This window comes from Fringilla coelebs, assembly GCF_963513975.1.
Source record: "Fringilla coelebs genome assembly, chromosome: 2".
In the NCBI taxonomy this organism is placed as follows: Eukaryota; Metazoa; Chordata; class Aves; order Passeriformes; family Fringillidae; genus Fringilla; species Fringilla coelebs.
Window position 1 is genome coordinate 62,865,244 of NC_140029.1, and position 26,076 is coordinate 62,891,319.

General features: G+C 39.3%; 2 protein-coding genes across 3 annotated transcripts in view; one reads left to right on the forward strand and one right to left on the reverse strand.

Moving 5' to 3' along the window:
- Positions 1 to 26,076, forward strand: part of RB1 (RB transcriptional corepressor 1) — a 71,484-nt gene that overhangs the window by 35,821 nt on the left and 9,587 nt on the right. The gene's annotated exons all lie outside the window — the stretch shown is intronic.
- On the reverse strand, positions 5,863 to 8,636 carry LPAR6 (lysophosphatidic acid receptor 6). Its single transcript, XM_084201383.1, has one exon. The coding sequence runs from the start codon at positions 8,042 to 8,044 to the stop codon at positions 7,022 to 7,024; it is 1,023 nt and encodes a 340-aa protein (XP_084057509.1). The 5' UTR covers positions 8,045 to 8,636; the 3' UTR covers positions 5,863 to 7,021.

Sequence of the window (26,076 nt, forward strand, 5' to 3'; positions counted from 1 at the left end):
CAGCTGTGACAGGGAGCTGGGACTTACAGGCTGTGCTCAGTGGACCTGTCAGCTCTCTTGGTTCCCCATAAAGATATCTTGTCTCCACACCAGTACTAAGTACAGATTTAGTCACAGAAATGTCTCCATTAACGTGGTAGACTTTTCTTTACTCTGTTTCGCTTTAAGGTTGGCTGATTATAAGTAACACGGAATAGTGAAATAGTTTTCTGGGAATCCTTGCTTTTCAACTTGTTGGGGTTTTAAAAAATTTTTTTAAAGTTCATTTTAATACTGTTCAATGTTTTGGTGGTCATATCTCAGCTGTAGGAGTTTGATTTTAGTCCTAGTCTGTTTCTAGGTAGTTTGAACTTTTCATCCTGCAGCGCTGCTATATCTGCATTGAAAATACTTTGTAGGAATGTTTAAAGGTTGTCCATGAGGGAAAAATGTATTAGAATTCAGGGAGGTATCTGGCAGTTCTTCAGTTTTATATAAACTTGCTGATTTGTGGCAAATTTGATGTAACTGTCTCCTTAAATACAAAAGTAAATAAAGCTTGGGTTAAGTTCTGTGACTTGTATCCCCATTGCTCCTTCCTTGGATGGCACTATGCTCTCCAATTTTGTAGTTTTAGGAATCTCTGTAGTGAAACTGGTAAAATTATTGAAATTAAATTTTGATTTGGTTTTTGGGGTTTTTTTGTTGTTGTTGATTGGTTGGTTTTGTTTTTGCTTTGGTCTGGCTTATTTTATCTCAGCCAAAGTCCTGAATAATTGTCACAACCTTTTATTACTCTTTCTTTCCTTACTGCTGTGTCATTTGACTTACTCTTGCTAACTTTTCTATGGAAGGTAAAATTAGTTTATGTTAAGAAGCAAAGTGGGTGCTGAACAAACATTCTAATATGGAGGTTTGGGGTTTTTTTCCAGCTTTGTGCTCAATTTTCAAGCTCTTAAGGTGATACTGGTATCATGTCAAACTGTCAAATTATATATTATTGGAAGATGTTTCTTTTCTTGCTGCACTTTAAGTTATTGCATGCATAAAAACATGGGGTTTGAGTTGCTTTTTTGTAGGCCAAATAAGTGCTTTTGTGCCTGGTTTTATACTGTATAAATATATAGGACTTCAGTTATGTGCTTGTATCACTATCTTACAGTAACTTTCCAGTAATAAAGAGTCCAAGTGGGGGATGTGGATGCCCCTGTTCACAGCTGTTGAGCAGGCATAGTGTTCAGCACCCTCCAGAAAGGTAATCCCTCTAGGTTTGGTGGAAGCTTTTCCTTTGGGTTGGGTTTGCCTGTCAGAATGGGGTAGCTGCAGGCTGGTAAGTGCCCATGGTACAGCTGAATGTGGAGCCTCTGCAGCTGCATCCTTGGTGTTCTGCTGAGCAGAGGCTGGAGGCTCACCCACGTAGACTCTGCCAGGTCTGAACTTGGCTCAGGTTCATTCCTGGACTGCCAGCACCCTGTGCTTTCCCTTTGGGAGTCACCCTCCCCACTGCAGAGCCCGTGCTTGGCGTGCTCTCTGCATGCCTGTTAGACCTTCCAGCAGCTGGGAGGAACTCTCAGATCTTATCTGGACAGCAGTCAGTACCGATTTTTTTTTTTTTTTTTAATTTGCTACCCAGGGGAGTGTGTGAAATACAGTAACATGTAGTATATGTGGTAAACTTTCTTCCACATGCAAGAAGTGTGAAATAACTTAAGTAGACCAGCAATTTTCAGATTTGATTTCATTAATGAAACATTTTTTGTTAGGCTGAAAAGGTAGATATCTTGGTACTTGCTTCACTGTCAGTATTCTCATTTTTGTCCATGTTTTGCTATGTACTTAATAAAATTTTCCAATTGACTTGCTTTCATAAAGCAGCAGGATTTGCAGAATTCTTCTGAAAAGCAGAGTTATCCTAGCCAAAGTTGTTTTCATGTGAGGTAGAGTTAATATTATTCACAAGATGGTTGCATTAATTTTGGGTGCCTCCTGTTGCTAGCATTGTTATTTAAGAATTTTGTTCTTTAAGGCAGGAACTCACTGTTTAAAAAAGATAGAGTTAGGGGAAATATTAAAATTATGTGTGTGCAAAAATATTCTTTTTATCTCATCATAAAAAAACTTCTTTCTAGCGGCCTTCCTTTGTCGTTGCTTGTGGTTTGATCTTCAGGTTTAAACTACGGAAAATTTACCCCTTCTTATTGCTGGACAGCTTTTAGTTCTGATAGAACTAGAGTGGGCAGACTACTTCTTAAGTAGGAAAAAATAATTATTTAAAATCTAAATTCTCAGCTCTGGAATTTGTAGTTCTCCAGCAATGTGATAATGTGTGAAGGGTTCTTTTTGTTTGTTTTAATTTTGTAGTAAGTTCGGTTTTCTTACGGGAAGAGCTGGGCTCGCTTTTGGAAGCAGCTGTATGACAGGAACTGGATGGGGGTGAGGTGATAAATGTGGAAGGCTTCAGTATCAAACCAGAATTGTGAAAGCAAAACTTCTGCATGCAGCTTCTTGCATAAGTGTTAGACTTTGCAAGCTTGGCTTTCTGAATTTGGCTCATCTTAAATGAACCCTATTGAGTATGTGCTGTAAATGTGCTAATGCAGTGATAGTTCTGTTTATACAATGTTTTCAATATTCTGGTAATTGGATAGCAAATGCAGCCCAGGCATTTCTGTCTTCTAGATTTAGAATCATTCTGATTTACATTTTGCCTTAGCTTTTGAAATGTATCATCTTTCATTTTGTCAGAGGTGCTCAAATGCCAGAAGCCCTGAGGTCTAAATGATGGTAGTCTAGTAAAAAAGGGAACTTGTCAGGATTCACAGGTCTGCCTAGATGCAAGAACCTTGTAATATTTCATTTACTGCTGGAAAAGTATGAACAAATTGCTTTTCATGGATAAAACTCTTAGAAAATAACTTGAATAAATAAGGCTAGAGGATACTGTGCTCAGGTGGGATTTTTGAAATTACCAGTCTCAAAGTGAACCTCACTGGGTTCTCTAATTTTAGCTGAGTTGTTTGTGTAATTCTAGAAATCTCATCTTTATTTATGGTGGTGCTTGAAATTGCAAGTGAAAATCTCTTTCTCATTTGCAAGAGATCATGGAATACTGTTGGATCAGGGGTGATATGGAAAGATTGAATGACAGTCTAGTGCTCCTTGCGTCTTTCCAAAGAAATGAGAGGGGCACTAGTGAAACTAGTAGATTTGAAACAAAAGGATGTTTGTGTTTCTTAGTTTTGTTCCTCATATGCACACACACAATGTGAACTTTCTACTACTGTCAACGTTAAAAACTTTACATACATTTACAGGAAGACAGAACAAGCTCACAGAAGAAAAGTTTTTCCTGAACACACAGATATATCTGACCCAGAAAATCCTGAGATATGACTGATGAAGTGGGACAGCACTTGAGAAAGCCTTGTGTGCTTCTCCTACTGTTATCTTGTTCCCCAGGCATCCAGCCTTGTCTGCTCTTGGAGTCAGGATTGTAGATTAGCTGCATGTTTGGGGTCTGATCAGCTATTCTTATCTTTTACCTGGTCTCAAGAAGTCTTTTTCAAGTTTTGCATTTCTGTGACTGAGGTTATTTCCTTAAGAAACCAAAGCTTGTGAGGTTGATTTCATTTAAGGATTCCTTACCTGCCTGAAGTATTTTCCATGGAGTTTTTTTTTTTACACAATTTTAGATGAAAAATATAAAGACATATTTGACTTGGTATTGGTATTTCTTCAAATATAAAATACTTGTATACTGAGGTGAAAAAAAAAGATTGCTTGGCAATTAAAAAATTAAAGCTGAATACAGAAAGTACAAAATAGGACATCTTTTGATTTTGATGTTGAAGTAATGATATGTTGAAGTAAGTTTAAAGTGTTTATAGCAAATTTCTTTTCCTTTTAAAACTGCTGGTTAATTAACTAGTTATCAATATCTACCTGCCTTTAGATCTAAAACATGCTTGGAATCAATTAAATTTGCCCTGCTTTTATTTTTATAGAAGGTGTGCATTTTCTGCACTCTCTAGATGAAGAAACCACACTACAAAGAAGAGTTTTTAAAGTTTTGATCCTAAAACTGAGCTCCTAGCTCTCCCTGGGTAGGCATATGAGTAAAAATAATGCACTTTTAGGAAGTACCGGTTGCAACACATTCAGATCCTCAGGAGCTCTGACAATGTAAGCCTTTTTTTCTTTGAAATGTCTTGGCATGACTTAGGAATGTAACTTCTTATCTAGATTTTACATTTAAATTTTGTCATAAGACCTTACCAGAGAGACAAAAGAGTTGGTATCAAAGTCAAGAGCAGAGAGAGAGAGTGCATCTGTTGAGGAATTGCTCCATCCACAGCTCTCCAGGATAATCTTGTTGCAGAACCAGAAAAGGCAGAGAAAACCTCATCCAGTCCTGAATATCTGGTCTTTTTATCACCTCGTTGTGGGAGGTACAGTTTTACTCCCTCTCTTGTGAATCAGTTAGATCAGGAATTTTCCAAGTAAGGGTCTGATTCTCAGCATTACAGATGATGCTTTTTGATTGTGTTGGCTTTTTTGTTAGGATATTTTGTTGTGTGGGGTTTTTTTTTCCTCTGGTGAAAAAGTGAAAATGTTTAATAATAAAAAATACAAAGTTTCCTCAAGTAGCTTCAGGACACTGAGCTATTAACTGATCAGAAAGCTTTTGTACTATGTTGCGCTGTGCTCTTTCAAAAAACAGAAGCTGCTGCCCTGGAGAGTGAGTGCAAAGCAGAGCTACTGTCTGTGCTTCTGCAGACTACTTGAGGTAATATACCAAGGAAAGTTTGGTTAAAAAGGGAAGTACTCATATATGTGGCTTTGTCTGCTTGTTCTGCTTTTAAGTCAGTGATGGGTTTTTATTTTTCCCCTGCAGTTTTTTAATCTCAGAAAGAGTAGGTTCTGTTTATCAGGGTGAGGCTCCGGGGTGCTCACTGCTGTAAGGCAGAGGGGGTGTTGCTGAACAAGTTGTCACTCAACTGAGTAACAGCTATGACAAGCTCAGGGGAGTAAGCAGTACCCTGGAAACATAGCCCAGCAGGGACATTATGGGCTTTTGTCTCACACTTCTTGGAGGGAGTCTAATATTGAACACACCCCTTAGAGAGAGAGAGAGTCATTGGGACTTTAGAGATGCATATCTGGTTTAGGACTTTGGATTTGTCAGTGACATATGGAAAACAGAGTAACTCATGCCAAGAGTTTCATGCACTTTTTTGAAGTTGGATATATATCACAAGAGTTTAGGATTCCCAACAAAGATAATTGTTTATTTCGGATGTCATGCAGACATTCATATCTATGTTATCTTGGTAGCTTAAGCTCATACTATATGAATTTTCATTTCATAAATTATATGGATTAAGATTGAAAATGCTGTTAAATTTAAAATTCAATCAGCACTAGCTCCTAGCAGTCATTGAGTAACTCTGTTTCCCAGTAGTAGGAGGCAAGGTATGGTTGATTTATAACAGTTAAACAGAAGCTTTGCATAGGGAAATAGACTCATTCAGATAACAACGTATCATATCGTTTGATGGCTCAATATGCATTTTTTCCTGCATTGATTCACTCCTCTGTACTCCTGTATACAGCCCTGGTGCAGAAATGTCTCAGTGCTGTATGTGTGCTACAGCTGACTGCCCTAAATCTTAAGTGCAAATTTGTTTAGACTCAGTTCTTATTCTTGACTCCATTGTTTTTGGGGAGGAAAAAACAACACTTACTTTACCTTTTAAATTTTATTTTATTTTACAGTGATGTTAAATTAATTCTCAGGAAAGTGTACACAGTGTTCTAGTAGCTGGGAAACATATATAGCAGGATGTTTTAAAGCAGTTTTGTCTATGTATTCCTGTTTGTAACAGTAATATATATAGATTTCTCCTTTTACATGTTGCTGACTTTTCCAAGTGTCTTGATTAATTTTGCCAGCATGTAGCCCTGAGTACTTTATTTTTATACTTTTTAAAGTTTGAAAGAAAGTAGCATTTGAAATTTTAAATGCTCATGTTCAAATGATTTCTAGGACGCAAAAATTGAGAGGAAGTTGAACTCCAAAATTACAGCATCTTGAATTTCTTTATGGGACACCAAATAGTCTCCTGGAAGAAATAATCAAGTTGATGCACATATATATTTCTAGTTAGAAAAGGTCTTGTTTTACTAAGAAACTGTACTTTGAGATCAAATTAACTTACTCAGAGGATGTAATTTTCCTCAAAAGTCATGCTTAGTTTAAGAACTCCTCACAAAAGAGTTTAATGAATGGTACTGTACCTAGAGCATTAACTTCAGTCATCACAAGTTACTTTGTTTTAATCACACAGGCTTCTGAGAGAGAGGTGAGAAGAAAAACCAGTTTGTCTGAGACATTTCCAAATGCTCTAAACTACCAGGAGACATAATTGCTTTATGGGGGCCAGGCTTGGAGAGAGCAGGTATTTTTATCAGATAAACCTGGGAGAAACAAAGTTCTTGTAACGCACTGATTGAAGCCGCCTGTGAACATAATGGTCCCTAAGAAGGAAAGTGCAGGGGAAAAGACAGTAGGGGAGGAGTAAGATGAGTAAGAGAAGCAAGAAGAAACTGGGGATGGCACAGTAGCTGAAGTGATATGACAATATGGGCAATTTTCCTGCAGTGTGGAGCAGGTAGCTTCGCCCCCATCCTCAATAACTTGGAAACTGATACCATTATTAAATTGAGCAACTGTTTTAACTTCAGGAAGGAAAACAACCTACTTTTTCATTTGTGTTTGACTTGAGAAACAGTCCTTGGACTTTGGTTAACCTCTAAACTCAAAAGTTCATTTCTAACATACAATCTGTCAGAACAAACCTTTGACATAGATTTTTAAAATACTTTTTCTGTGTGCTATTATGCTTAACACTTTTACAGCCTTGTAATAAACTTTTCAGATGTGAAGGAAGCACAGCCTTTACTTATATGAATTTATGTCCACAGCTGAAGAAATGTGCAGGCTTCTAATTCCAGTTTAGTCCCAATAGTCTTTTAATATAGTTTATATTGTAGAGTCACTGTCAAATATTTTCATTTTTATGGTCTGAAGGCTGTGTTGAATGAAGCTTTCTGAAACTGGCCTTTCAGAGAATCTGACATCCCGTGGTCTGGTGGACCGGTTCTTTTTTATGGAATTTTGAATGGTATCTGATGTGAAGTAATAGACAATGGGGTCAAAACAGCAGTTTGAGACGGCAATGCACAGAGTTATGGGGTACATAGTCCTGACTGCAGTCACCACTGAGCAATTGACCCAGGTCTGTGTTCTCATAAGGGAGTAGAGTATTAAGGTAATGTTATAAGGCACAAAGCAGAAGCAGAATATCACCAAATGGACAAAAATCATTTTGAGTACCTTTTTCTTGCTTACTTTATTCCGGCTTAACGTAAGCGGTTTATTCAAGGTCCGTAGGACCATAGTGGAGCAGGTCACGTTCAGGATGAGCGGGATGAAAAACCCAACGGTTTCAATGAAGATAACAATCCGGGATAGGTAGGTTTTCCACGTGTCCTCTGAAAAGTTTTCAAAGCACGTCCTTTGCTCCGTGTTGTTCCGGCGGTTTGTGGACTGGAAGAAGCTTGCTGGTGTGCTGCCGGCTAGCACGGTGATCCACACTGCGGCACAGACGATCTTTGCGTTCCGTTTGGTCCGCAGAGTCTTGGATCGGAAGGGGTGTACTATAGCCAAAAAGCGATCCACGCTGATGCAAGTCAGAAACAAAATGCTCCCGTACATATTCGTGTAAAAGAGGGTGACAGAAATCTTGCAGAGAATGTCTCCAAACGGCCAGTTTCTGGTTACAAAGTAATAAATCCTGAAGGGTAATGTGAACACGAAAAGCAGATCTGATATGGCTAAATTAAGCATGTAAGTTGTAGTCTCGTTTCGCACTTTTAAAGTACAAGTGAAAATGTAGATCGCTACGCAGTTCGCTATGAGGCCAAGAACAAACACCATGCTAAAGATACACCCATACAGAGTATATTTAAAGGAGTCCTCAGTGGAACAATTAGAGCTTACCATTATAATGGTGTGTTAAAAATTCCTGTGATTTGGCGTCTTCTCTGGTATTTTTATTGCAACTTTTTTGAAATTCCACAAGAACTTGCAGGTCAGATATATTTGCACGGTGTGCTTTGGCAAGTTTATGCTGGGAAGCTTCAGGGAAGGAAGGTGAGCTCTGTGGCAGGGGAGTACATCTCCAGCAGAAATCACCAGGAAGTCTCTCTTCTCTGCCGAGTGCTATTTGTAATCACATAGCCAGTCTGCAAAAGTCAGAAAACGCATCATTTGTGGCAGATGAGATCACCCCAAAGCTCGCTTAGTTCCATTTCCCACCTCGATTCAATGAAGCCATTGTAGGACTTTCTGCCTTACTCTTGGCTGCAGATTGTGCCGGCAAAGCCTCGTCCATCCAAATTTACTGGGAGAGTGTGCTTTAGGAAACGATTTCCTGGACTCTGCAAAGTGTCAGCGCTTGCATCTCCCCCTCTCCCTTCTTTCTATGCAACAAGTTTGTCGGCTTGCTGGCTGGCCCCATGGGGCGGGAAGCAGAAGCAGAAGGGAGCTGCCTGCCAGGGCAGAAACCGAATTCCAGAGCGTGTTTGTTCCTGCAGCCCGCAGCCCTCGGCAGCTCTTGCCAGCCCAGCTCCTTGTGGAGAGCGGAGCAGAGCGGCCGGGCTATTTGTAGCGTGACATCACAGGAAGGAGAGGCTGGACGTGGAAGAATGGTTTCAGTTTGGTTTGTTTGCCTTCCTCTGTCTCTGCTGTACCTTGCAGATGCAGCTTGTAGAGTGCTGCAGCTGCTTCTTAACTCTTTCCATGCCCCCTGAGATGTCCTTTGTCAGTGTTGCTGGGGTCTGGAAACCTTTCTCTTCAGTTATGACAAGACTTTGCAGTGTCTAAACTCTCATGCCCTTAAGTTCCTATTTTTCTTTGGCGATAGCAGTAATTGTGGGATTTTAATATAGAATTGAACTAACATTGTGCCTTTTGTTAATAGTTTTGCTTGTAATAGAGAACACTTTAATCACCAGAAATCAGCTGAGTGGTTCTGTCTAAATTCCCCCAATACACCAGTATAAACCTCAAGAGGGACAAGGTAACATTGATAGTATATTAAATAATTGCACCAAATAATTACTGAAAAAGAGAGGGTTGCTCTTGGATATTCACAGGACTGAGATGTGTTGCGGTGGGAGGAGAGATTTTTTTTAACTTGTTCCATATTAGAAGGCACACCCCCAGCTTTATTTCTAATCAGAAAGGTGGTTCTTTTGTTGAAAAAAAATTACTTCAGTGTTTTTTTGAAATGTTGTGATACAGAAAGCATTTTCTTGAATATGTAAGCACAGAATTATACAACAAAATGCATATAGTGTACTGTGCAATTGGTTCTGGTAATTTCAAGGGGGACAGTTACCACATATGCACAAAATACTCCCATTAGTCACTAATAATTGAAACAAAAACATGTTGTAACTAATTACATTAAGTAAATATTAAAAAAAAGCAGCTCTTTCTGCCTTTAGGGGCAGATATGAGATAAATCTCAGTTTAGACAGACTCATTTATTAAACAACAACTTGAATACACTCACTTCTGGCATCAAACCCAGTCTATTTCTAAGTCTCAGAATAACAAATCTCTTCATATCTGGCTGGGTGGCATGGTTCTTTTGAACTGTATTTTAATCAGTTGCACCTAAGCAAGGCTCTGGGCAAAACCTTTCTAGTCTGCTGTGAAGGAGAGTAAATAATAGCGCTTCACAGGATTTTGGCACAGTTTCTTAGTGTAAGGTATGTCAGATGAAATTCAGAAACATGCAAAAGTGGATCTTCCTTATTTTATTTCAGGTTTTCTTTATAGTCTTCTGTGAAACACATTTTCACCTTGATTTTGAGGTGAAATCAAGCAGTTTAACTTCAACAGGCTATAACCACAAGATAACTTTTTGAATATTGAAATCCATGCTTAAATGTAAAGCATAGTGCACCTGGGACTTCTAAGTCAGCCGGAAATGAAAATGTGAGCTTGGCAGAGTCACTCATGTCCAGCTTAACATGTACCTTAGCATAAAGGTTTTCCTGGCTTTTCTCACAAAAGCAGTCATCACACACTAAATTTTGTTTCTGTTCCTGGCAACCTTGCATGGTAAAAGAAGGTTTTCCTGCAAATGTTCTGCATCATGTAGCAGGAGCTCTGCTCTCAGTTTTACTGCTCCAACTTGGTTTGCACATGAAGACTCTGTGGGGCAGGCTCAGTTACTGGAATGAAAATCCCTGCAGTACAGAAATTTGGTGTCACAAATCAAAGCCTCAAGCAATAATTCATGTTTAGGGGGAGAAACTAATGGCAATGAGTGTGTATCTCACTGATTAGAACTTGATTTGGCATTTTGACAAAGGTGTGGGTGCACAGAGGCAGGATGGGATGTCTGGTCCATTTTAGCACTGTAAATGTGCTTAAAAGCAGTGGTGAAGGTACATCCTCAGGCTTTGCTCTATGTGTCAGCACTCCTGCCTTGCTATGGCTCCTAGTTGTTGGTCCTGTTACAAGCATGGATACTACTCAGAGCCTATTTTAGGGCTTTATGTGTATGGTTGTGTTGTCATTAGGACTCTTGCCCCTGAACCCTTCTAGTGCAGTACAGTACATGCACTTTGCACTAATTGATGACCTAAGTGATATTTGTGTATGTCCAGAAACAGCATTCAGCTGCAGGGTTTCTCCATCTGCAGATGAAAATGTGAAACCCCTGAATTGACAGATTTTTCTTTCCCTTCTTGTTTGAGCAAGGAGAGTAACCACTGAGCAGGCAGGCTGAGTAGTTTTAGTGTAAAAGTGTGAATGGCAAAGACAAATTGTATATCCACTTGCTTAATTTAGATGTAGCTGATTGTTACCAAGCAGTATTTTAATTTCTGTGAGCTTGTCCAAGCTGAAGAGCCTGTGTTAGTGCACTGGGAGCAGTTGGGAGTCAGGACTGGCTTCCCTTCTGGCCAGGCTCCAGCACTAGCAAGGGGGGAAGCTTCATTTTGCTCTCTCCTTTTGTTGGATCACGTTTTAAGGTGTTGGGCTTTGTGCTGACAGGTTCAGAAAAGACTTTGGTAGCCCCCAACCCCTTAAATTATAAGAAGTTTAACAGTTATGGAAGAAGAATTGACAGGGTAATGGCCTTGCTTATACTCCTTCACCACAGGCTATTTTCCTTTAGGATGGGAAGGAGGGGGTAGGCAGGAGGAAGCAGCTGCAGGGCGGGCCTTGTACACTGAGGGGGTTTTTGTCTCCAAAGGAAACAGTGCTATTGCTGCAGGGAAATGCATATGTGAGTCTGTCTGCCTTTCTGCATCAGAGATGGGAATGAGTTAGGACCTGTCATTTGTTGCTAGTGCTATATGAGCAAAGCCTGCATTTCCATCAACAGGCTTCCTGTGGCTCTTGAAAGGGCACCAAAGGCAGAGTAAGAATGGGCTCCTTAAAGCCAGGAACTGATGAGATGTTTGAAATCATCTCTCGCTTCAGCAGCGAGCAAATTTTTTGCACTGCTTCAGGCAGTTATCGCATAACTCTGCTTCTCTGAGTTTAGATACCTATTTAAGTGATTTTGGATTTATGTGGCAAGCCTGCTCCACCTCAGGAGTTCAGAAGGAAAAGTGCTTATAACCGTAGCAGTGTCCTAGGAGAGTGGCTGTAGGACACTGTTCCTTCTTCCCCAAGATGCCACAGAGTTGATTATTTGCTGTCATTTAGGACACAGGGGGCAGGATTCCTTAAATTCAGAAGTCCAAGTTGAGTGGCAAAAACCATTTCACTGAAATAAAACAGGTATTTGAAGGCTTTCCAAGCTTTTTGGGTTGTGCTGACCAGTGTTGTGTGTTCGTCTGGTGGTACCCTCACCTTCAGAGCTGGAATTAAACCAAAGTTGTGGTCGAAGTTGAGATGCATTTGAGCTTGTCTAATGTACTGCATTCGGTCTGTACATTCAGTCTGTGCCGATGCTAATACTGAAAGTTCTTTAGAGGGGAAAGAAGCAACTTCAACATCAATAGCATTGTGATAAATGCTTACAGTGTTTCTAAGGCCAGAGTATGCACTGTTGAATGAGGGTTGTCAGGTGCACAAAATGGTCTGTGTAAGACCATTGTTCAGTTACTGCTTTTAGAGGCACACCTCTGTCATGGTACAGGCATTTGTTCTTTCTTAGGTTAAGCAGACTTATGCTGAAGAACTTGCAGGGAAGGCAAGCCCTGGCAGGATAATATTTTCTTTGACCTAAGTGTTGTTATTTATCCAGTTATTTTAATGGATTTTAGCTCTTTTTTGGGTCTATTTACTGGAGTTTCTCTTTGAACATGTGTATGTACTGGAAGGAATTTGTTATGGTTGAGAAGTAGGGCTGAGAGCCAGGAAATCTTTTTGGCTGTGCCACAGATTTTCTGTTCCAATCCTGGCAAAGTTTTCTATGACTTAGTCCTCAAGCTTCCCTCCACATAAGAGCTCATTCCACACTGGGATGATGTGAGACTGTCTTGATTGCTATAGTTTGAAGCCCTTGGATGGAGAACCCTCTATTAAATATCATATTGAGATAATTACAGTGCTACTGAATGTGACAAAAATATAGACATTAAAATTTTGTAATTTTAGATTAGATTCCAGCCAAGCAAAAGGATCCATTAAGAGACTTCATTAGTTTCTCCTCCATAAGTCTCTGGAAAAATAGGTATAGGGGAAGTAGGGCTGGGTATTTTGTATATCAGCTGGTATATCAGCTGTCTTTTGAGGCTTCCTGCTCAGCTACCCCGAAGTCACTGTAAGACTGCTTCTGAGAAGTGGTTCACTGCCATCCTAAAGTGCAGTGGTGGTTTCCACCTTTGCAGATAGAGTGAAGCTGTTATGGCACTGAAAATTTCCCTATTTTGTGTTGGTGTGGCAGACAAGACTTCAAATGAGCATTATAAAATTTAGGATGAACAGAGTATTTTTATCTAGCCAGCCTAATCCCTTGCAACTGTTGCAGAGGCAGTTAAAGGCTCCTCCATGTCAGGAAACTTGTTAGCATAATGCATATGAAATCCATACAAATTGCAAGTAAAAGCTGATTGTGTAATTGCTTAAAAAGGGAAAAGGAAGCTCAGAATAAAATTCCAGACTTCCTTCTTCTCATGATTTGAAATACTTCTCTTCCCTCTTTGAAATTGTTTCAGTTTTCTTTATAAGAGACATAACTGCTCCTCTCTTGCTTGTAGATAGAGGAAACAATTTCTCTCCTTCTGTATGAGTTTTTAGGCTGCTAGAGTACTTATTTTTCCCCCCTCAACTCTTGGGTTGATGGTGTAAGTCTAGTTGATCTCATGGTAGGCTAGTAGAGGTTAGATAAAAGATGAAATCTTTCCAAGCTTTTATCTGTGGATTGATTGGTTTAAAAGGGATGGACTAAACAGCGAAGGAAAGGATCATAGGGATTAAGAGCTTGAAAAGTGGATGTTGATATTCTTCAGAGGAAAGAAAAATGGAAAAAAGACTATAAACAATCTTAACAGCATGATTTTCAGTGGATAGGAATAGAATGAAAGGAATCTCTAAAATGTCAGGTAGGAAGAGAAATGCCTTACCTAGAACAAAATACCTGAGTTCCTAAACTTTCAATTGCATTTTTTTCTAACTTAAAAAAAGTGGTTTTTCAGTTACTCTGCACGCGTGATTGAAATAACATCAATACTTGAAATTTCTGTCTGCTGTAGATGCAGGAAATAAGTTGAATGCCTTTCCCAAACACTGTGGCAAGTTCTGGCTCTACTCATTCTTATACTTTCTAAGTCCCAGGATTAAAAACTCATAGTTTGAGTTGGCAGAAATTTGCCAGATGTTCCATGGTTAATTTTTTTTACTCAAAATACTTTTCAAGTGCAGAACATGACTGTTTTAAGAAAACCTAAAATAAATTTAAAAAACACTTGGTATAGTAAGCAAATACTAGAAATGATAGGAAGGAAGCCTCATGAATTATTTTGGAAACTCTTCCAAGCATAGGGGGTGAAGTGGTTGGGGTAACAGAAGAACATCTGGAATTTGTGTTGTTCTAAAGCAACTGCTTACTATTTTTCGTATCTTTAGTGTAAGGTTTTGCCCAACATATGTTCTGTCAGGATTACTGGTGTTACTCCATTGGTTTGTTTTATTTTCATGTCAAATTACTTGCAAATACTGCATCCAGTGTTTACAGCCTCTTTCAGTTTTGGCCAAATGGAGGCCTCTGATTTTATATACAGAGAATTTTAACCTCTATTTGTCAGAGGCAGTAGGAAGCCCCCAGTCACATTCCTATGCTGCTTTTTATAAAGTATAACATTATTAAGTTATTGAAAGAATTTGCCATAGTCATTCAATAAGATCTATGTGAGTTCATATTGTTTAAAAAAACCCAAATCCCGTGATATTAATTTGGTTTCCTTCACAAAACCAGAGCATAAGAAATGAAGGGGTGAAGAAGAGTTTCATAAGAATTATTCAAGCCGATAAGCTAATTAGTTTAGATAAATACTGACATGAAAATGCTTGTCAGGGGAAAACTGCTGCCAAAAAGCAGAACTTGGGCTTGATTAATGTGAAGAACTATTACTTTCTAAATGTGCAAGTCAGCAAATAACCTCTTTAAATTCTGCACGATAAGATCACTTAAATGATTATTTAGCAAATCATTAGTACTGGTAAACAGCAATTATAAATACTTCAGCTGACTTTCCCTTACAACTGCTCTTTTCTTCCAGCCCATACTCTGAAGTTTTATGGAACCAATTTGGTGCTTTATGAACCATTTTACTGCACTGTTGACCGTATTTAGCAGTTGCCTTTTCAATGTGGCAATCAGCTAATACGTAGAAAATAAGAAAGGAAATGTCAAAACTGTGGAGGATGGACAAAGGTCATGCTTCTCATGTGACAATTAAAATTTTTTCTACTGCAGTCTTGGAGAAATGGAGAGAGAGATGCTCTCAAATGCAAAACATAAATGATCCATTTTCATTGAATCTCTGTGAATAACCTTTCTGGAAATGGAAGGGTGTTTTTCTGGGAGACATAAGTTTGACCTGGCAGGAGAGGGGAGGCTGGAACCTACATGTCCTGAGCAAGTGCTCTTGTTGTGAGGGATTCTTATCCTTTGCTGTAAGGGAATGGGTCCTCTGAAAAAAGGTGCTCCATCTGTGGAAGTATTCAAGCCCATGGGGGATGGGGCTTTCAGCCACCTGGTCTGTGCAAAGGTGTCGCTGCCTCTGGTGGGGATTTTGAAACTAGATGATCTTTAAAGTCCTTTTCAGCCCAAACCATTCTGTGATGATGTATTTAGCCTCAGAAAAAGGCATTACACTGGGAACAGAAGCTTTGTGCTGCAGTTCCTGGTGAGATATCCTTGCAATAGTATTTTGCTCCTCCTTCGAAGGTGGTAGAGGAAGCTCCAAGTAGTGTTGTGCAGCCTACAATGTCCTGCTCATCCCTTGCTTGAGTTTCTGGGTTTTGCCAAACTTCTTCAGCTGTTGTCCATGGTGGTTTAGTAGGTATGAGATACCTGTTGTTGTGGAAGGATCACTAAGATCCTGCTTCTGCTCACAAATACTCCCTTAACTTTCTGTGTACTTCTTGAACTCCTTGGGTTCTGATACAGTTTTTTATGGTTGATTTAAACAGTTGAAATGTGGGCTGTTGCTCAAAGTAATCCTACTGCTGTCCATTTAAGCCTCTCTTTCCCTTGTGCTGTGTGCACATATGCAGTCAGCAAATGAGGACAGCCATTTGGTTTAAAACTAATCCTAACAAATACATAATTTGCAGTCATAGCTGTGCTAATGCTGAAGCAAGGGATGAGGCACAAAGTGCAGATGTGTAACTTGGAGAAGCACCATCGTGCTTACAACGATTTAAGGCAGGGTGAAACTCTGCTGGAAGTGTTGTGGCAATGTTCAGATTTGAGGCTTTCAAATCTGTATTGTTTTGACTCTTGGCCAGACATTAGCTTAGAGTCTGGTGGTGTGAGGTTTTAAAGCCTCAGCTAAACTCAAGAGTGAGATCTGTGCTCTTGGTCTACTACCCTATAATTTATTTTGATGTAAACTGTTTGGAATGATGATATTTATAATGTATTAGGAGAGAGCCATGTATGCCTAACTGATTTTTCCACAAAGTAGAATAAAAATGAGCAGTAAGACAGACATGGTATGCATAGTCATGCTTTCTTACATAAGATTGATGGAGTGATAAAGGATGACAGCTTTCCAGGCATATATCCGATCCAGAGTGCATTGAAGATGCTGTAAGTTTTCTTACTGACTTAAGGGTGTTGGATGCTTTGGACCAACTGTCTGTACTCTTGATACTGGTTTTTGTTTTCATGGTCTCAGGCCAGTCTAGGGGGTTAGAAAATCACAGACAAATAAATATGCTACAGGTATCTCATATCACCTGCAGTTATAAAATTGATAAAATAGAGAGCCAGGTAGCAGGGAGGTGGATTCAGGTTGAGATTGTAATTAGTGGGTCTAACCTCAGAAATGAATTAATTTGCAGCCTCTTATTTCCTTGGAAGTAAATTATAAAACCTGGTATGTTTTTGCTGTAGCTCAGTCTTTGGTTTCTATGCTTCAGAGTAGCTATAGAAATTTCTCACTGAATGATAAATAACCTGTTGGATACTTAAGAAAAAAAAATTACAGAAATCTACTAGCAGAATTTGTCCTGGATTGAAGTACCTTAGTAGATGTGCCTTGTATGAGCTTTTCCTAATAAGTCATTGATATGTAAGGCTTCTGGCTGCTGTTCTGCTGTGGTTGTGGGCTCTCTTTGGGTTTTGGCTTCTCAATGAGTTTGACACCAGTATGTTTGTGGTGAAGGCAGTGGAGCTGCCCATAACAGATCTCACACTGACCAAAAGCATTTTCCTTACAGTGAAAGTAAAGATAGCAGAGTAAAAGTGCATTCAAATCAAAGTAACTCCTTTAAATTTGACAACAGTTTTCACGTGTTCTTTTTCCTTCTTTCTCTGAAATATCAGGAGTGTATATATAGATGCACAGATAAACTTAAATGTATACACCTAAGCCAGTGTGAAAATGGTCTGTTTCTTTACCAGAAGCAATGCAGTGAAATCTCAAGGTCAGCTTGTGTTTTTAAGTCTTCCTTTTATTCTTTATACTTTCTGAGGCAGGCAGGTTATCGTGATTAAAATGCAACCTAGATCTTTGAGAGTTATGACTTCTTAATCTCATGTGAGAGGATGTGAGAGGCAAGATTGGGAGAAATGGCTGAGCCAGTTCAGGTTTGTTTTTTCTAGAGCAAATATGAGATGCTGTAAAATTCAACAGAGCTTGGAATTGCATTATTGTCTACGTAATGGTAGACCTTTACAGGCTCTGGAGCTTGAGAGCTAAAGGGAAACATTTTGGGGGGGTTTCTATAAGCTCAGCACTTTACAATGCCTTGTCAGGAGAGGATATCTCCCCAGTCATCACAACCTTGCTGCATCTGCTTACCCCACAGGAATTAAACAGTAGCAGGTTCAATGTGGTTGTTTGTAACTTCAGTAAAACAGAATTGAAATACTTTAAGTCATGCACAATGACAGTTCATGGAGTGATCAAGACTTAAAGTGAGCATATGATGGCTTTTAAAACACTACTTGGTGAGCTTCTGCTTTGAAATTGCTAAAAGAGATGCTACAGCCAGATTGGTAGTACTAGCAGAGAGTTTGAAATGCTTTTGTTGGAAAACATTGGCAAAATGTAGGGTTTCTGCAGGAATATGTTTCAATGAAATTTCTTCCAAAAAGGCTGACTGAAGTAGAAGAAAAGTTTTAAGAAGCTGATTAGCTTTCCTTAAATTTAAGGGAGAAAACCCAGGATTAAAAGACTTGAATTATCTCAAATTAGGATGCAAAGCATAGTGGTTGCCTCAGAAACATTGAACTTGGGGTTTGCTTTGTTTACAAATGACCAAGAATTTCTCACAATAAAAATGCAGAGCTTTGATAGAAAAGCACATTGTTATTGAAGGATTTCACATTTTTCATTTGTGTTTTCTAGCCAGATATTTGTAGTTTAATGAGATCGGGGAAGCATGTTTTGATAATTTAGTAATTGAGTGCACCTTATCCCCTAAGTCAGTTTTACTGCTTTATTGATATGTACTCTTCATGTATTGCTTAATGTCATTGATTTATTGCTTCAGGGAGAGTCTCATAAGTTCTTTCTATGTACATGGTGCAGTTTTTAATTATATGCCAAGGTCATATAATTAAAAGGAGCAAGCGTACAGAAGAAGGAGAGAGCAGAGGGCATAAAATTTTCTTGATTTTAAATCCACTCCCTACTCAGGAGAATCTGAGCACCAAAAAAAAAAGGGGGCATCAAAAGTCTTGACAGTCTTTGAAATCCTTTCTTTTGAAATGTCATTATAAAAGGCCTAAGACCCACATGCCTGTGCCTTGGCAAGATTTGGCTTTTTAGCCCCCAGCTGGATGTGTACTTCTCAACATGGCTTTTGTAGAGCCTCTCTGGGGCAGCTGGTTTCCCTCATGGGTCCTGCACAAAGCCTCCAACCCAAGTTCTGGCTTCAGGTTCTGCAGTGGGTGGGCAAAGGACTGCAGGTGGGATGCTGAGTATGGGTCCTTCACTGCATAGATGTGTAGCACAAAGGTCTCCTGTGCGGAGGGAGGTTTCTGCATTGGTGCTGCTCAAATGTGAAGGGGGGTGGTGGATCTTGTTTCTGGTGTTTTGGGAAAAAACCCAACCAAACATGATCTTAATCTTTTTGTAGCTGTAGATTTTAAACCTTGAAGATAATTGTTGTTTTCCTAGATCCCTGTGAATGCATCTAAATAGAAATGCACCGAGTTTTAAACACCCTGCTGGAGCAGGGAGGTTGGACCAGGTGCCTCAGTGTGTTCCCTTCCAACCTTAACCATTCTGTGGTTCTCTAATATCCCACATAATTTTGCTCTAAATATCCAAAGGGAAAATGTTGCACCTTACAGTGTGTTTTTCCAGAGCCTGAGCTGGCCATCACTGATCAGTCTTCATAAAAGATTCTGGTGTGGCCATGAGAAAAGGCACTCAATATCACGTCTTAACATTATTTTCTGAAAAATAGTACTGGACTAGTTTGCAGAAATGTGAGCTCAAACTTCTTGCAGATGTTGATGTGGTCCAAGTGTGGTCTGCATTTACCACATCCACACACTCACTTAGACCTTAGAGAAATTGTTTAGTTTTTTTGCACCTTTTTATTGGTTTAGCCCTTCTTTGCCAGTTTAACTATATTTTTGGTCTTAAAAATTAAAGCTACTGGTATATTGCATTGTTTTAAGGTTTATTTAGTCTTCTTTTTAAGGATCCCAGAATATCTTCATGTATATTCCATGTATATGGATATTTCAAAGTGTAAGATACTTCTGACTGCTATCATTTGCTGAAGGATACTTTTGCATTTGATAATAATAGTTAACAATTGTTTCTCTGCTTCAGATCTATATGAAGCTAATGATGACCTAGTAATTCTGCTGACATAGTAATTCTTGCATCGTTTCTCCTATGGTTATAGAAATTTACGTTTTTTAGTTATGGAAGCCACCTAGTGCTGTAGATCAGTGAAATTTCCTTTGAGGTGAGTGGTGGGAAGTGAAGGAATCACCAGAAAAAAGCTGGGGTGGTAAGGAGATCAGCACTTTTTCTTTCTTTATTTTTAGTAGAAAGCTCTGTAGTATCTTTTATTCCTTTTGGCAAGGACATGTATGACAGGACAAGTGAAATGGCTTTGAACTAAAAGAGGCTGGGTTTAGATTAGATATTAGTAGGAAATTCTTTACTGTGAGGGGGGGAGGCACTGGCACAGGTTGCCCAGAGAAGCTGTGAATATCCCATCCCTGGAAGTGTTCAAGGCCAGGTTGGATGGGCTCTGAGCAACCTGGTCTAGTGGAAGGTGTCCCTGCCCATGGCAGGGGTTTGGATGACCTTTAAGGTCCCTTCCAACCCCAACTCATTCTGTGATCTCCCTCAGAATTAGCTGCAACACTTTGAGAGAAAGCAGAGGGGAAAAGCACTTAGTAATTGATAAAACCATCAATGTATACAATTACTAAGAAGTGAGTATGAAACAGGTGTAACGTGAAAAAAAATATACATACCAGTGCTTTCCCATTTTTTGTTTCAGGTCTGATAAGACAAGTCATTGAAAAGTTCAGGGTGTTTCTAGTGATTTTTATACTATTTTGTATCACATTGTCAAATTTCAATTATTTATTTTCAGTTTGGGAAGAATGTTGTGTTTTGATTTTTAATGAACTCTAAATAATAGCCCAAGACCTTTTTTACCATTCTCTTCTTGATTTGATTTCCAGTGCAGTCTTCCTTACCTCTATTATGCTACATTTTGTTAAATAACTGCTTGTGAGGCAGAAATGCTTCACTGGAAATGTCTTCTTAAATTCTGCCAACTGACCACTCAGAAGCTCTGTATGTGCTTCTGCTCCAAAAGCCAAGCACAGCAGGGTGGCTGCCAGGTCTTGTCAGCCTTGAGCTCATACCAGGGTATGGACAACTGAGCTTGAGATAGCTCATGAGGATAGTCATACAAGTATTGGCTTAAATTGAGATTAAAACTCTTCCCAGAGGGTGGGTTTCTGCCCAAAATTTTGTGACATGGATAGTTTTGTTACAGTTTCAGGTTTTTCTCCTTTGTCATGTCTAATTTCCTTTGTATGGAAATGTTTTCCAGAATTGGTTGATAAATCCATGACATAAAATGGTTTGCATGCTCACATTGTCATGTTTTCTCACAAAATATGGCATATTGTTTATGGAACTCCAATTTGTGCCATTTTTCTCTTCTAGATTATATGAAGTACAATGCAAGATATTCATAGTCCTTTTTTTCTTTTAAAAATCACAAGCAGTCTGCTCTTAATGGTGCATGAAACAACCCCTACCAAGTATTAACTTTTCTGGGGAATTGCTCTTTCTGTGCATGCAGCTTAGTCAAATCCTCTGCAGGTTATCTGTTATATCTTCTTTTGCTCAGTCCATAATTGGTTGACTCCTTGGTTACATTGCTAAAAGATAATCTCCTGCTCTTTCAAAAACTGCTGCCTACAAAGTTTCTTGGCACACTAACCACTTTTAGGTTGTTAAGAGAATTGTTTATGGGACATTGTACCTAAATTTGTCCAGCTAATTGGAAAGAGCACTAAACTTGAAACTGAATCTTGGGCTTGAACCGAAAGTCTCAGAGGCACTTCACTGTCATGTTTCCACTTGTACTTGTGAAAATATTTCCCAGAGGTGCTCTTAATTGTTTTTCTGGGGACTGGGACTGTGTAAATGAAACTAATAGAAAATGTGAGGCAATACTATGACAATTTGATCGTTACAATAGTAATTATGTAAATAAGTTGTCTTTACCAAGATAGGCATTTTGTGACTCAGAAGTTCCTCTGAAGAAAGTAAGTGCTTGAGTGCTATTTTGCTCCCCAGTGTAAGAATTTTTCCTGCATAGTGATAACTATAGAACTGTTATTTCTAGTACTGCCTGATGTTTGTTAATATAATGGTCCCTTAAAGCATCTCTCCTCTACTTCCTGTGCTGAAAATCTTTACACCCTGTAGTTTTTCACAGCTTAAAGCTGTTGGAAAAATTTTCAACCTCAAGATTTTTTTTCTTGATATATTGTCATTTCCAACAGTCAAGTGGTTCACATCAGGTGGGCTTTGGTTTATCGCACACAACTTCCTGTGCAGATCGTGGCGGGAAACTGGTATTGATTCCTTGAAACCTCTGGCTCTTGCCCAGAAATCTTGAGATTTGTCCAAGAATTAGTCATACTGAAGCCTGGCTGCCCTGGGAGCTAGAACTTGCTAATTACTTCAGATTCAGATTGTTTCTGCAGCAGCACTGCCAGTGCAGTACACAGATCCCTCTGGAAGATGCTTATAGCAGTTGTTTTAGGGAAAAAAAAAGTGTGGCAAATGAGCCTAAAATTATATTTTCTTGGACAATGTTCAGCAAAAAAAGCAAGGATTGTTGTATTTTGTAGTGCTTTGTGTACCTGCATGAGCACTTGAGCAGAAAAACTGCTGAAGGAAATGGTGCAAGGTCTGCAAACCCTGTAGTAGCAGCCTGCCCAGGGTCATCCTGAGCAGTGTAAACAAAACAGTTGTATAAAAGCATAGTTCCATTTGTAGACTGTCTTTCAAAATTCCTTTCAAAGTGATTTTTTAAAAGTCCCCCAGTCTTGGCAAATAGGACCAGTCCTAATGACCAGGGTTTGTTTTTTCCTTTCAGTATTGAGCTGGTGATTGGTTCCAGAGCCACAAACCAGTAACTGTGTCAGAAGTTCCCTATTTGCCAAGCACTATCACTGGTTTGTGTAATATTTTTGAACATAACCAAAAGTTTTAGTCACTGTATTGACAGAAGGTCTATCATCTTTATGGCTAAAAAGTGTTTTCATTGCTAGAAAGGTGTTTTCATGATGCTCTTGTACTGCTCTTGTAGAATGAGGTAGGTCCCATGGACCTTTGCTAAGAGATGCTCTAAATCATAGAGAATTGGTTAATTGGTGTTCATTTGGTGAAGAGTAATTTTAGGAGCAGAGAGGCTGAAAAGTATGGTATTGATTATTCTGAAATAAAGTCTGATTTCTAACAAGATTTGCCAGGTCTTTCCAGAGACTTCTGAGGAAGAGTAAATTATTGCAAAACTGTGAGGAGAATGGATTTGCAGCCTCATTTAAAGCAATGAAGTGTAAGATGTATATTCAGACTGGGGCAGCCTTCCTTTCCTTCTCTGGGGAGATTTGAACTCCTTTATCACTAGATAAAAGGAGATTCTCACAAAGCTGGATGACTCTTAAATGCTCAAGATAAGTGGGATAGGAATTGGACTTGTTAAACATACACACACTGTATGGAGTTAAAAGCAGATCTACCAGTATTCTTAAACAAATTAAACTATTAACACTGTAGTTTTTAATGGTTTTCTTTATAAATTTTGTAAGAACAAGCCCAACTGCGAACATAATTTATATAACACAACTCTCATGTGAAATTAGGACACAATCCTTAATTTTGTTGATTTTTTTTTTCCATGATCAATACTATTTCAGTTTAGACTGTCACATCTACTTTGTTTTAGTAGGTCTGAATTCAGAATTCTGGTAACTTATTGTCACGTGAAACTTCTGAAAACGTGGTTGTAAACAAAAGCCAACTTTCTGGGCATGCAGTTTTCCCTTGGGAAAGAGGGTTGGAAATAGCTTGTGCTGATCCAGTCCTTGCACTTCCATTCCAAAGCTGTCAGTTCTGAACTGGGTCTGTTTTGCCTTACAAAATCACTGCTATCTTTTATGACATTATGAAGAAGAACATGTCTTAACATTATGTGTTGTATTGACTGGTTTAATAATTTGAAAACAAGCAAAAGAAAGCCTGAAGCAAAAAAAAACCCAGCACCCAAGGGACCTTGGCATTGAGATATATACATAGTTAAGTGCTAAACACTGCATTAAAATTTAATGTGAACAGATAACTAAAGCCTGAAAATATATTAGGAAAATATTACCAAGACAAAAAACATAAGGCATATAGAAAACAAAGACAAAAGCAGATTTTTTTTATTAGTGAACTACTAATAGCATTGTTTAGAGTAAAGCTGCTCAGGGCTTTTCCTCTGTGGTCAGTGGATACACCCAAATCCCAGGGTGGTTCTTCCCCATATATAAGGATTAAGGGTTTTTTTAAATCTTTTCATGGAAACCAAAGTCCAATTAAACATGTAGTTGGGATATAGCCAATATACAAAGACTGGGAAGCACCTGTGTGTCCTGTTGCCAAATAAAGAGTAGCAAATAAGAAATTATGCATGTTTTTTTCCATAAAAGGAGCTTTCAGATGGGGAAAAATCACTGCATATGCTTGAGATGTAAGTGTTGCTGCAGGGAAGCTTCCTGCAAAGCCACTCTTAACAAAGCCCCACTTAATGCACAGAGTTTAGCCTTGGAGAGTTAGTTAGCCCTGGGTATTTTGATAGGGAACTGAGTCAAATTTCAGCCTTATTCTTCATTCTAATTCCAGCAGCCTTTTGACCCTGAGAAATTTTAAGTCTTCATTTCTTGCTTTCTCACTTTTTGCACTAATAAACTGGGGTTTCTGTGGCCATCACAGGGAAGGTCTCAAATTAAAATCAGTATTTGGCTTAATTACTGAAATTCATTCTGTGGCTGCATTAATCACTTACTGAGCATTAAATTAACGTACAAATTGTAAATCTCCTTTCACGTTAAAGCAGTGCATTGGAGGTGACCTGTTCACCTTAAGTGCTGCTTAAAAGCTTTAAAAAGCAAGATGAAATTTGTAAAAGCGTGAATAACATTGCTTTAGAAACAAGTTCCTGATAAACATTCCTGTTCAATTAAGCTGGACCCGGGGGTTAAAGTTCTTATGTGATTATTACTTAGAGGACTGGTAATTGATTGGTAAATGATGTTGTATTTCTCTCATTTGAGTCCTGAATATCAAATTGTGGACTGAAGCTGAAATTTGCCCTGATAAGCTTGGAAACACCCTGCAAGCTGCAGAATGCACTTTGAATTCACGGAATAGGAGCATTTTTCATGTTCAAGTATAAAGAAAGGAGACACAGCTGTAATTAAATCAATTGGTTTTACAGCAGGGGGATAGTTGCACTTGAGCAAACCCCTCTCTTTGTGTTTCTTCATTGTGCCACACAAAGGTTTTTGTGAGGCATCAGTTTTGTCAGTGCAGCACCTACTTCTCCAACTATGTGGCCATGCACTTGGAAAGGTTCCTGTGAGAGTGGTGGGGGTCCCTGGGGAAAGAGCAGAGGGGGTTGCACCTAAAGTCTGAGAGGAAGGTGGAAATGGTGATCAACAAAACACCTTCTTTAAATGTCACCAGGTCTGAAAGCTAAATAACCTCTTTTTTGCTCGTGCAGCTGCAGGGCTGGCAAGTTGGTGCTGTCAGCATAGGTGACAAGGCTGTGGTTTTCCCAGGGACATGCACTGAATGGGGCTTTCTCACACCCTGCCATTGTTGGTGCTGGTAGCTCTGCACTGTTGGGGCCAGGTGTGTTGCAGCACCCTCTTTGTCTTGCCTTTTTAACCACAGCATCAGCTAGTATTTGTGGGAACCAAAAGAGTTGTACTGGACTCACTGCATCTTGCTGTTTGGGCTCTGTGGGTAGATGTTTCTACACAAAAATATCCTCTTGCTGAAGGTAGCCCATCTAACTGATGGAAGGAAGCAATCAGTTCTCTACATTCCTGTCAGATAAAATTCCACATACTAATCAGGTTGTGGAATAGGTTGTTGTCAGTAAATGCACAGCATCTTGTGCTTTGTGTTCTGCTCTGCTCCCAGCCTTCGTGGTGTGGCGTTCCTGTCTGTTCTTAGCGCCTGTTCTGGCTCTGTGATTCTCTCCAGAGCAGACTTAAATCTGGGTTTGCTTTCTCTGTTAGCTTTCTGATGGTTTAGTTGATTTATGTGGAGGTTGTCTGGTTGTGGAGGCTGGCAGGTAGAAGAGTAGAAATTATGCAGAAATAGGCAGATCCCTTCTGTGTGTAGCAAACTGCTGTGTCCCCATACCTTATCCAATGGAATCACACTCAGAATAATGTGAGCAAAATTGGAGCAGGGTGAGAGAGGACCTGGAACTGCTGGTCTCAGGTGCTAACTCAAGAATAGTAACCTTTGCTTCTCTTTATAGACCTCTCATTCCCTTTCATCAACCCCTTTTCCTCCTTCATTAAAAACAATACTCTTCCAGTCATTAATCACTAAAATGTGATGTGAATGAAGTAGGGTTCACTCTTAGTCAAGATATCTCAGCAATGATTGCTCTGGGAAAGAAATTTGGATTCCTCAGAGCAAAGTGAAGTGCTGGTGGGAACAATAAATAAGGAAGAGGCCAAGTGGCCAGAAGAATGAGAAATGGAGGTCATGTGCCTGTGTTTCCAGCAAGGGCAGCACTGAGAGACACAAGCGAAAGTGCGT

What these genes read in the sequence shown, in the direction of transcription:
- LPAR6 (XM_084201383.1), bottom strand. Translation starts at nt 8,044, where the DNA reads ATGGTAAGCTCTAATTGTTCCACTGAGGACTCCTTTAAATATACTCTG.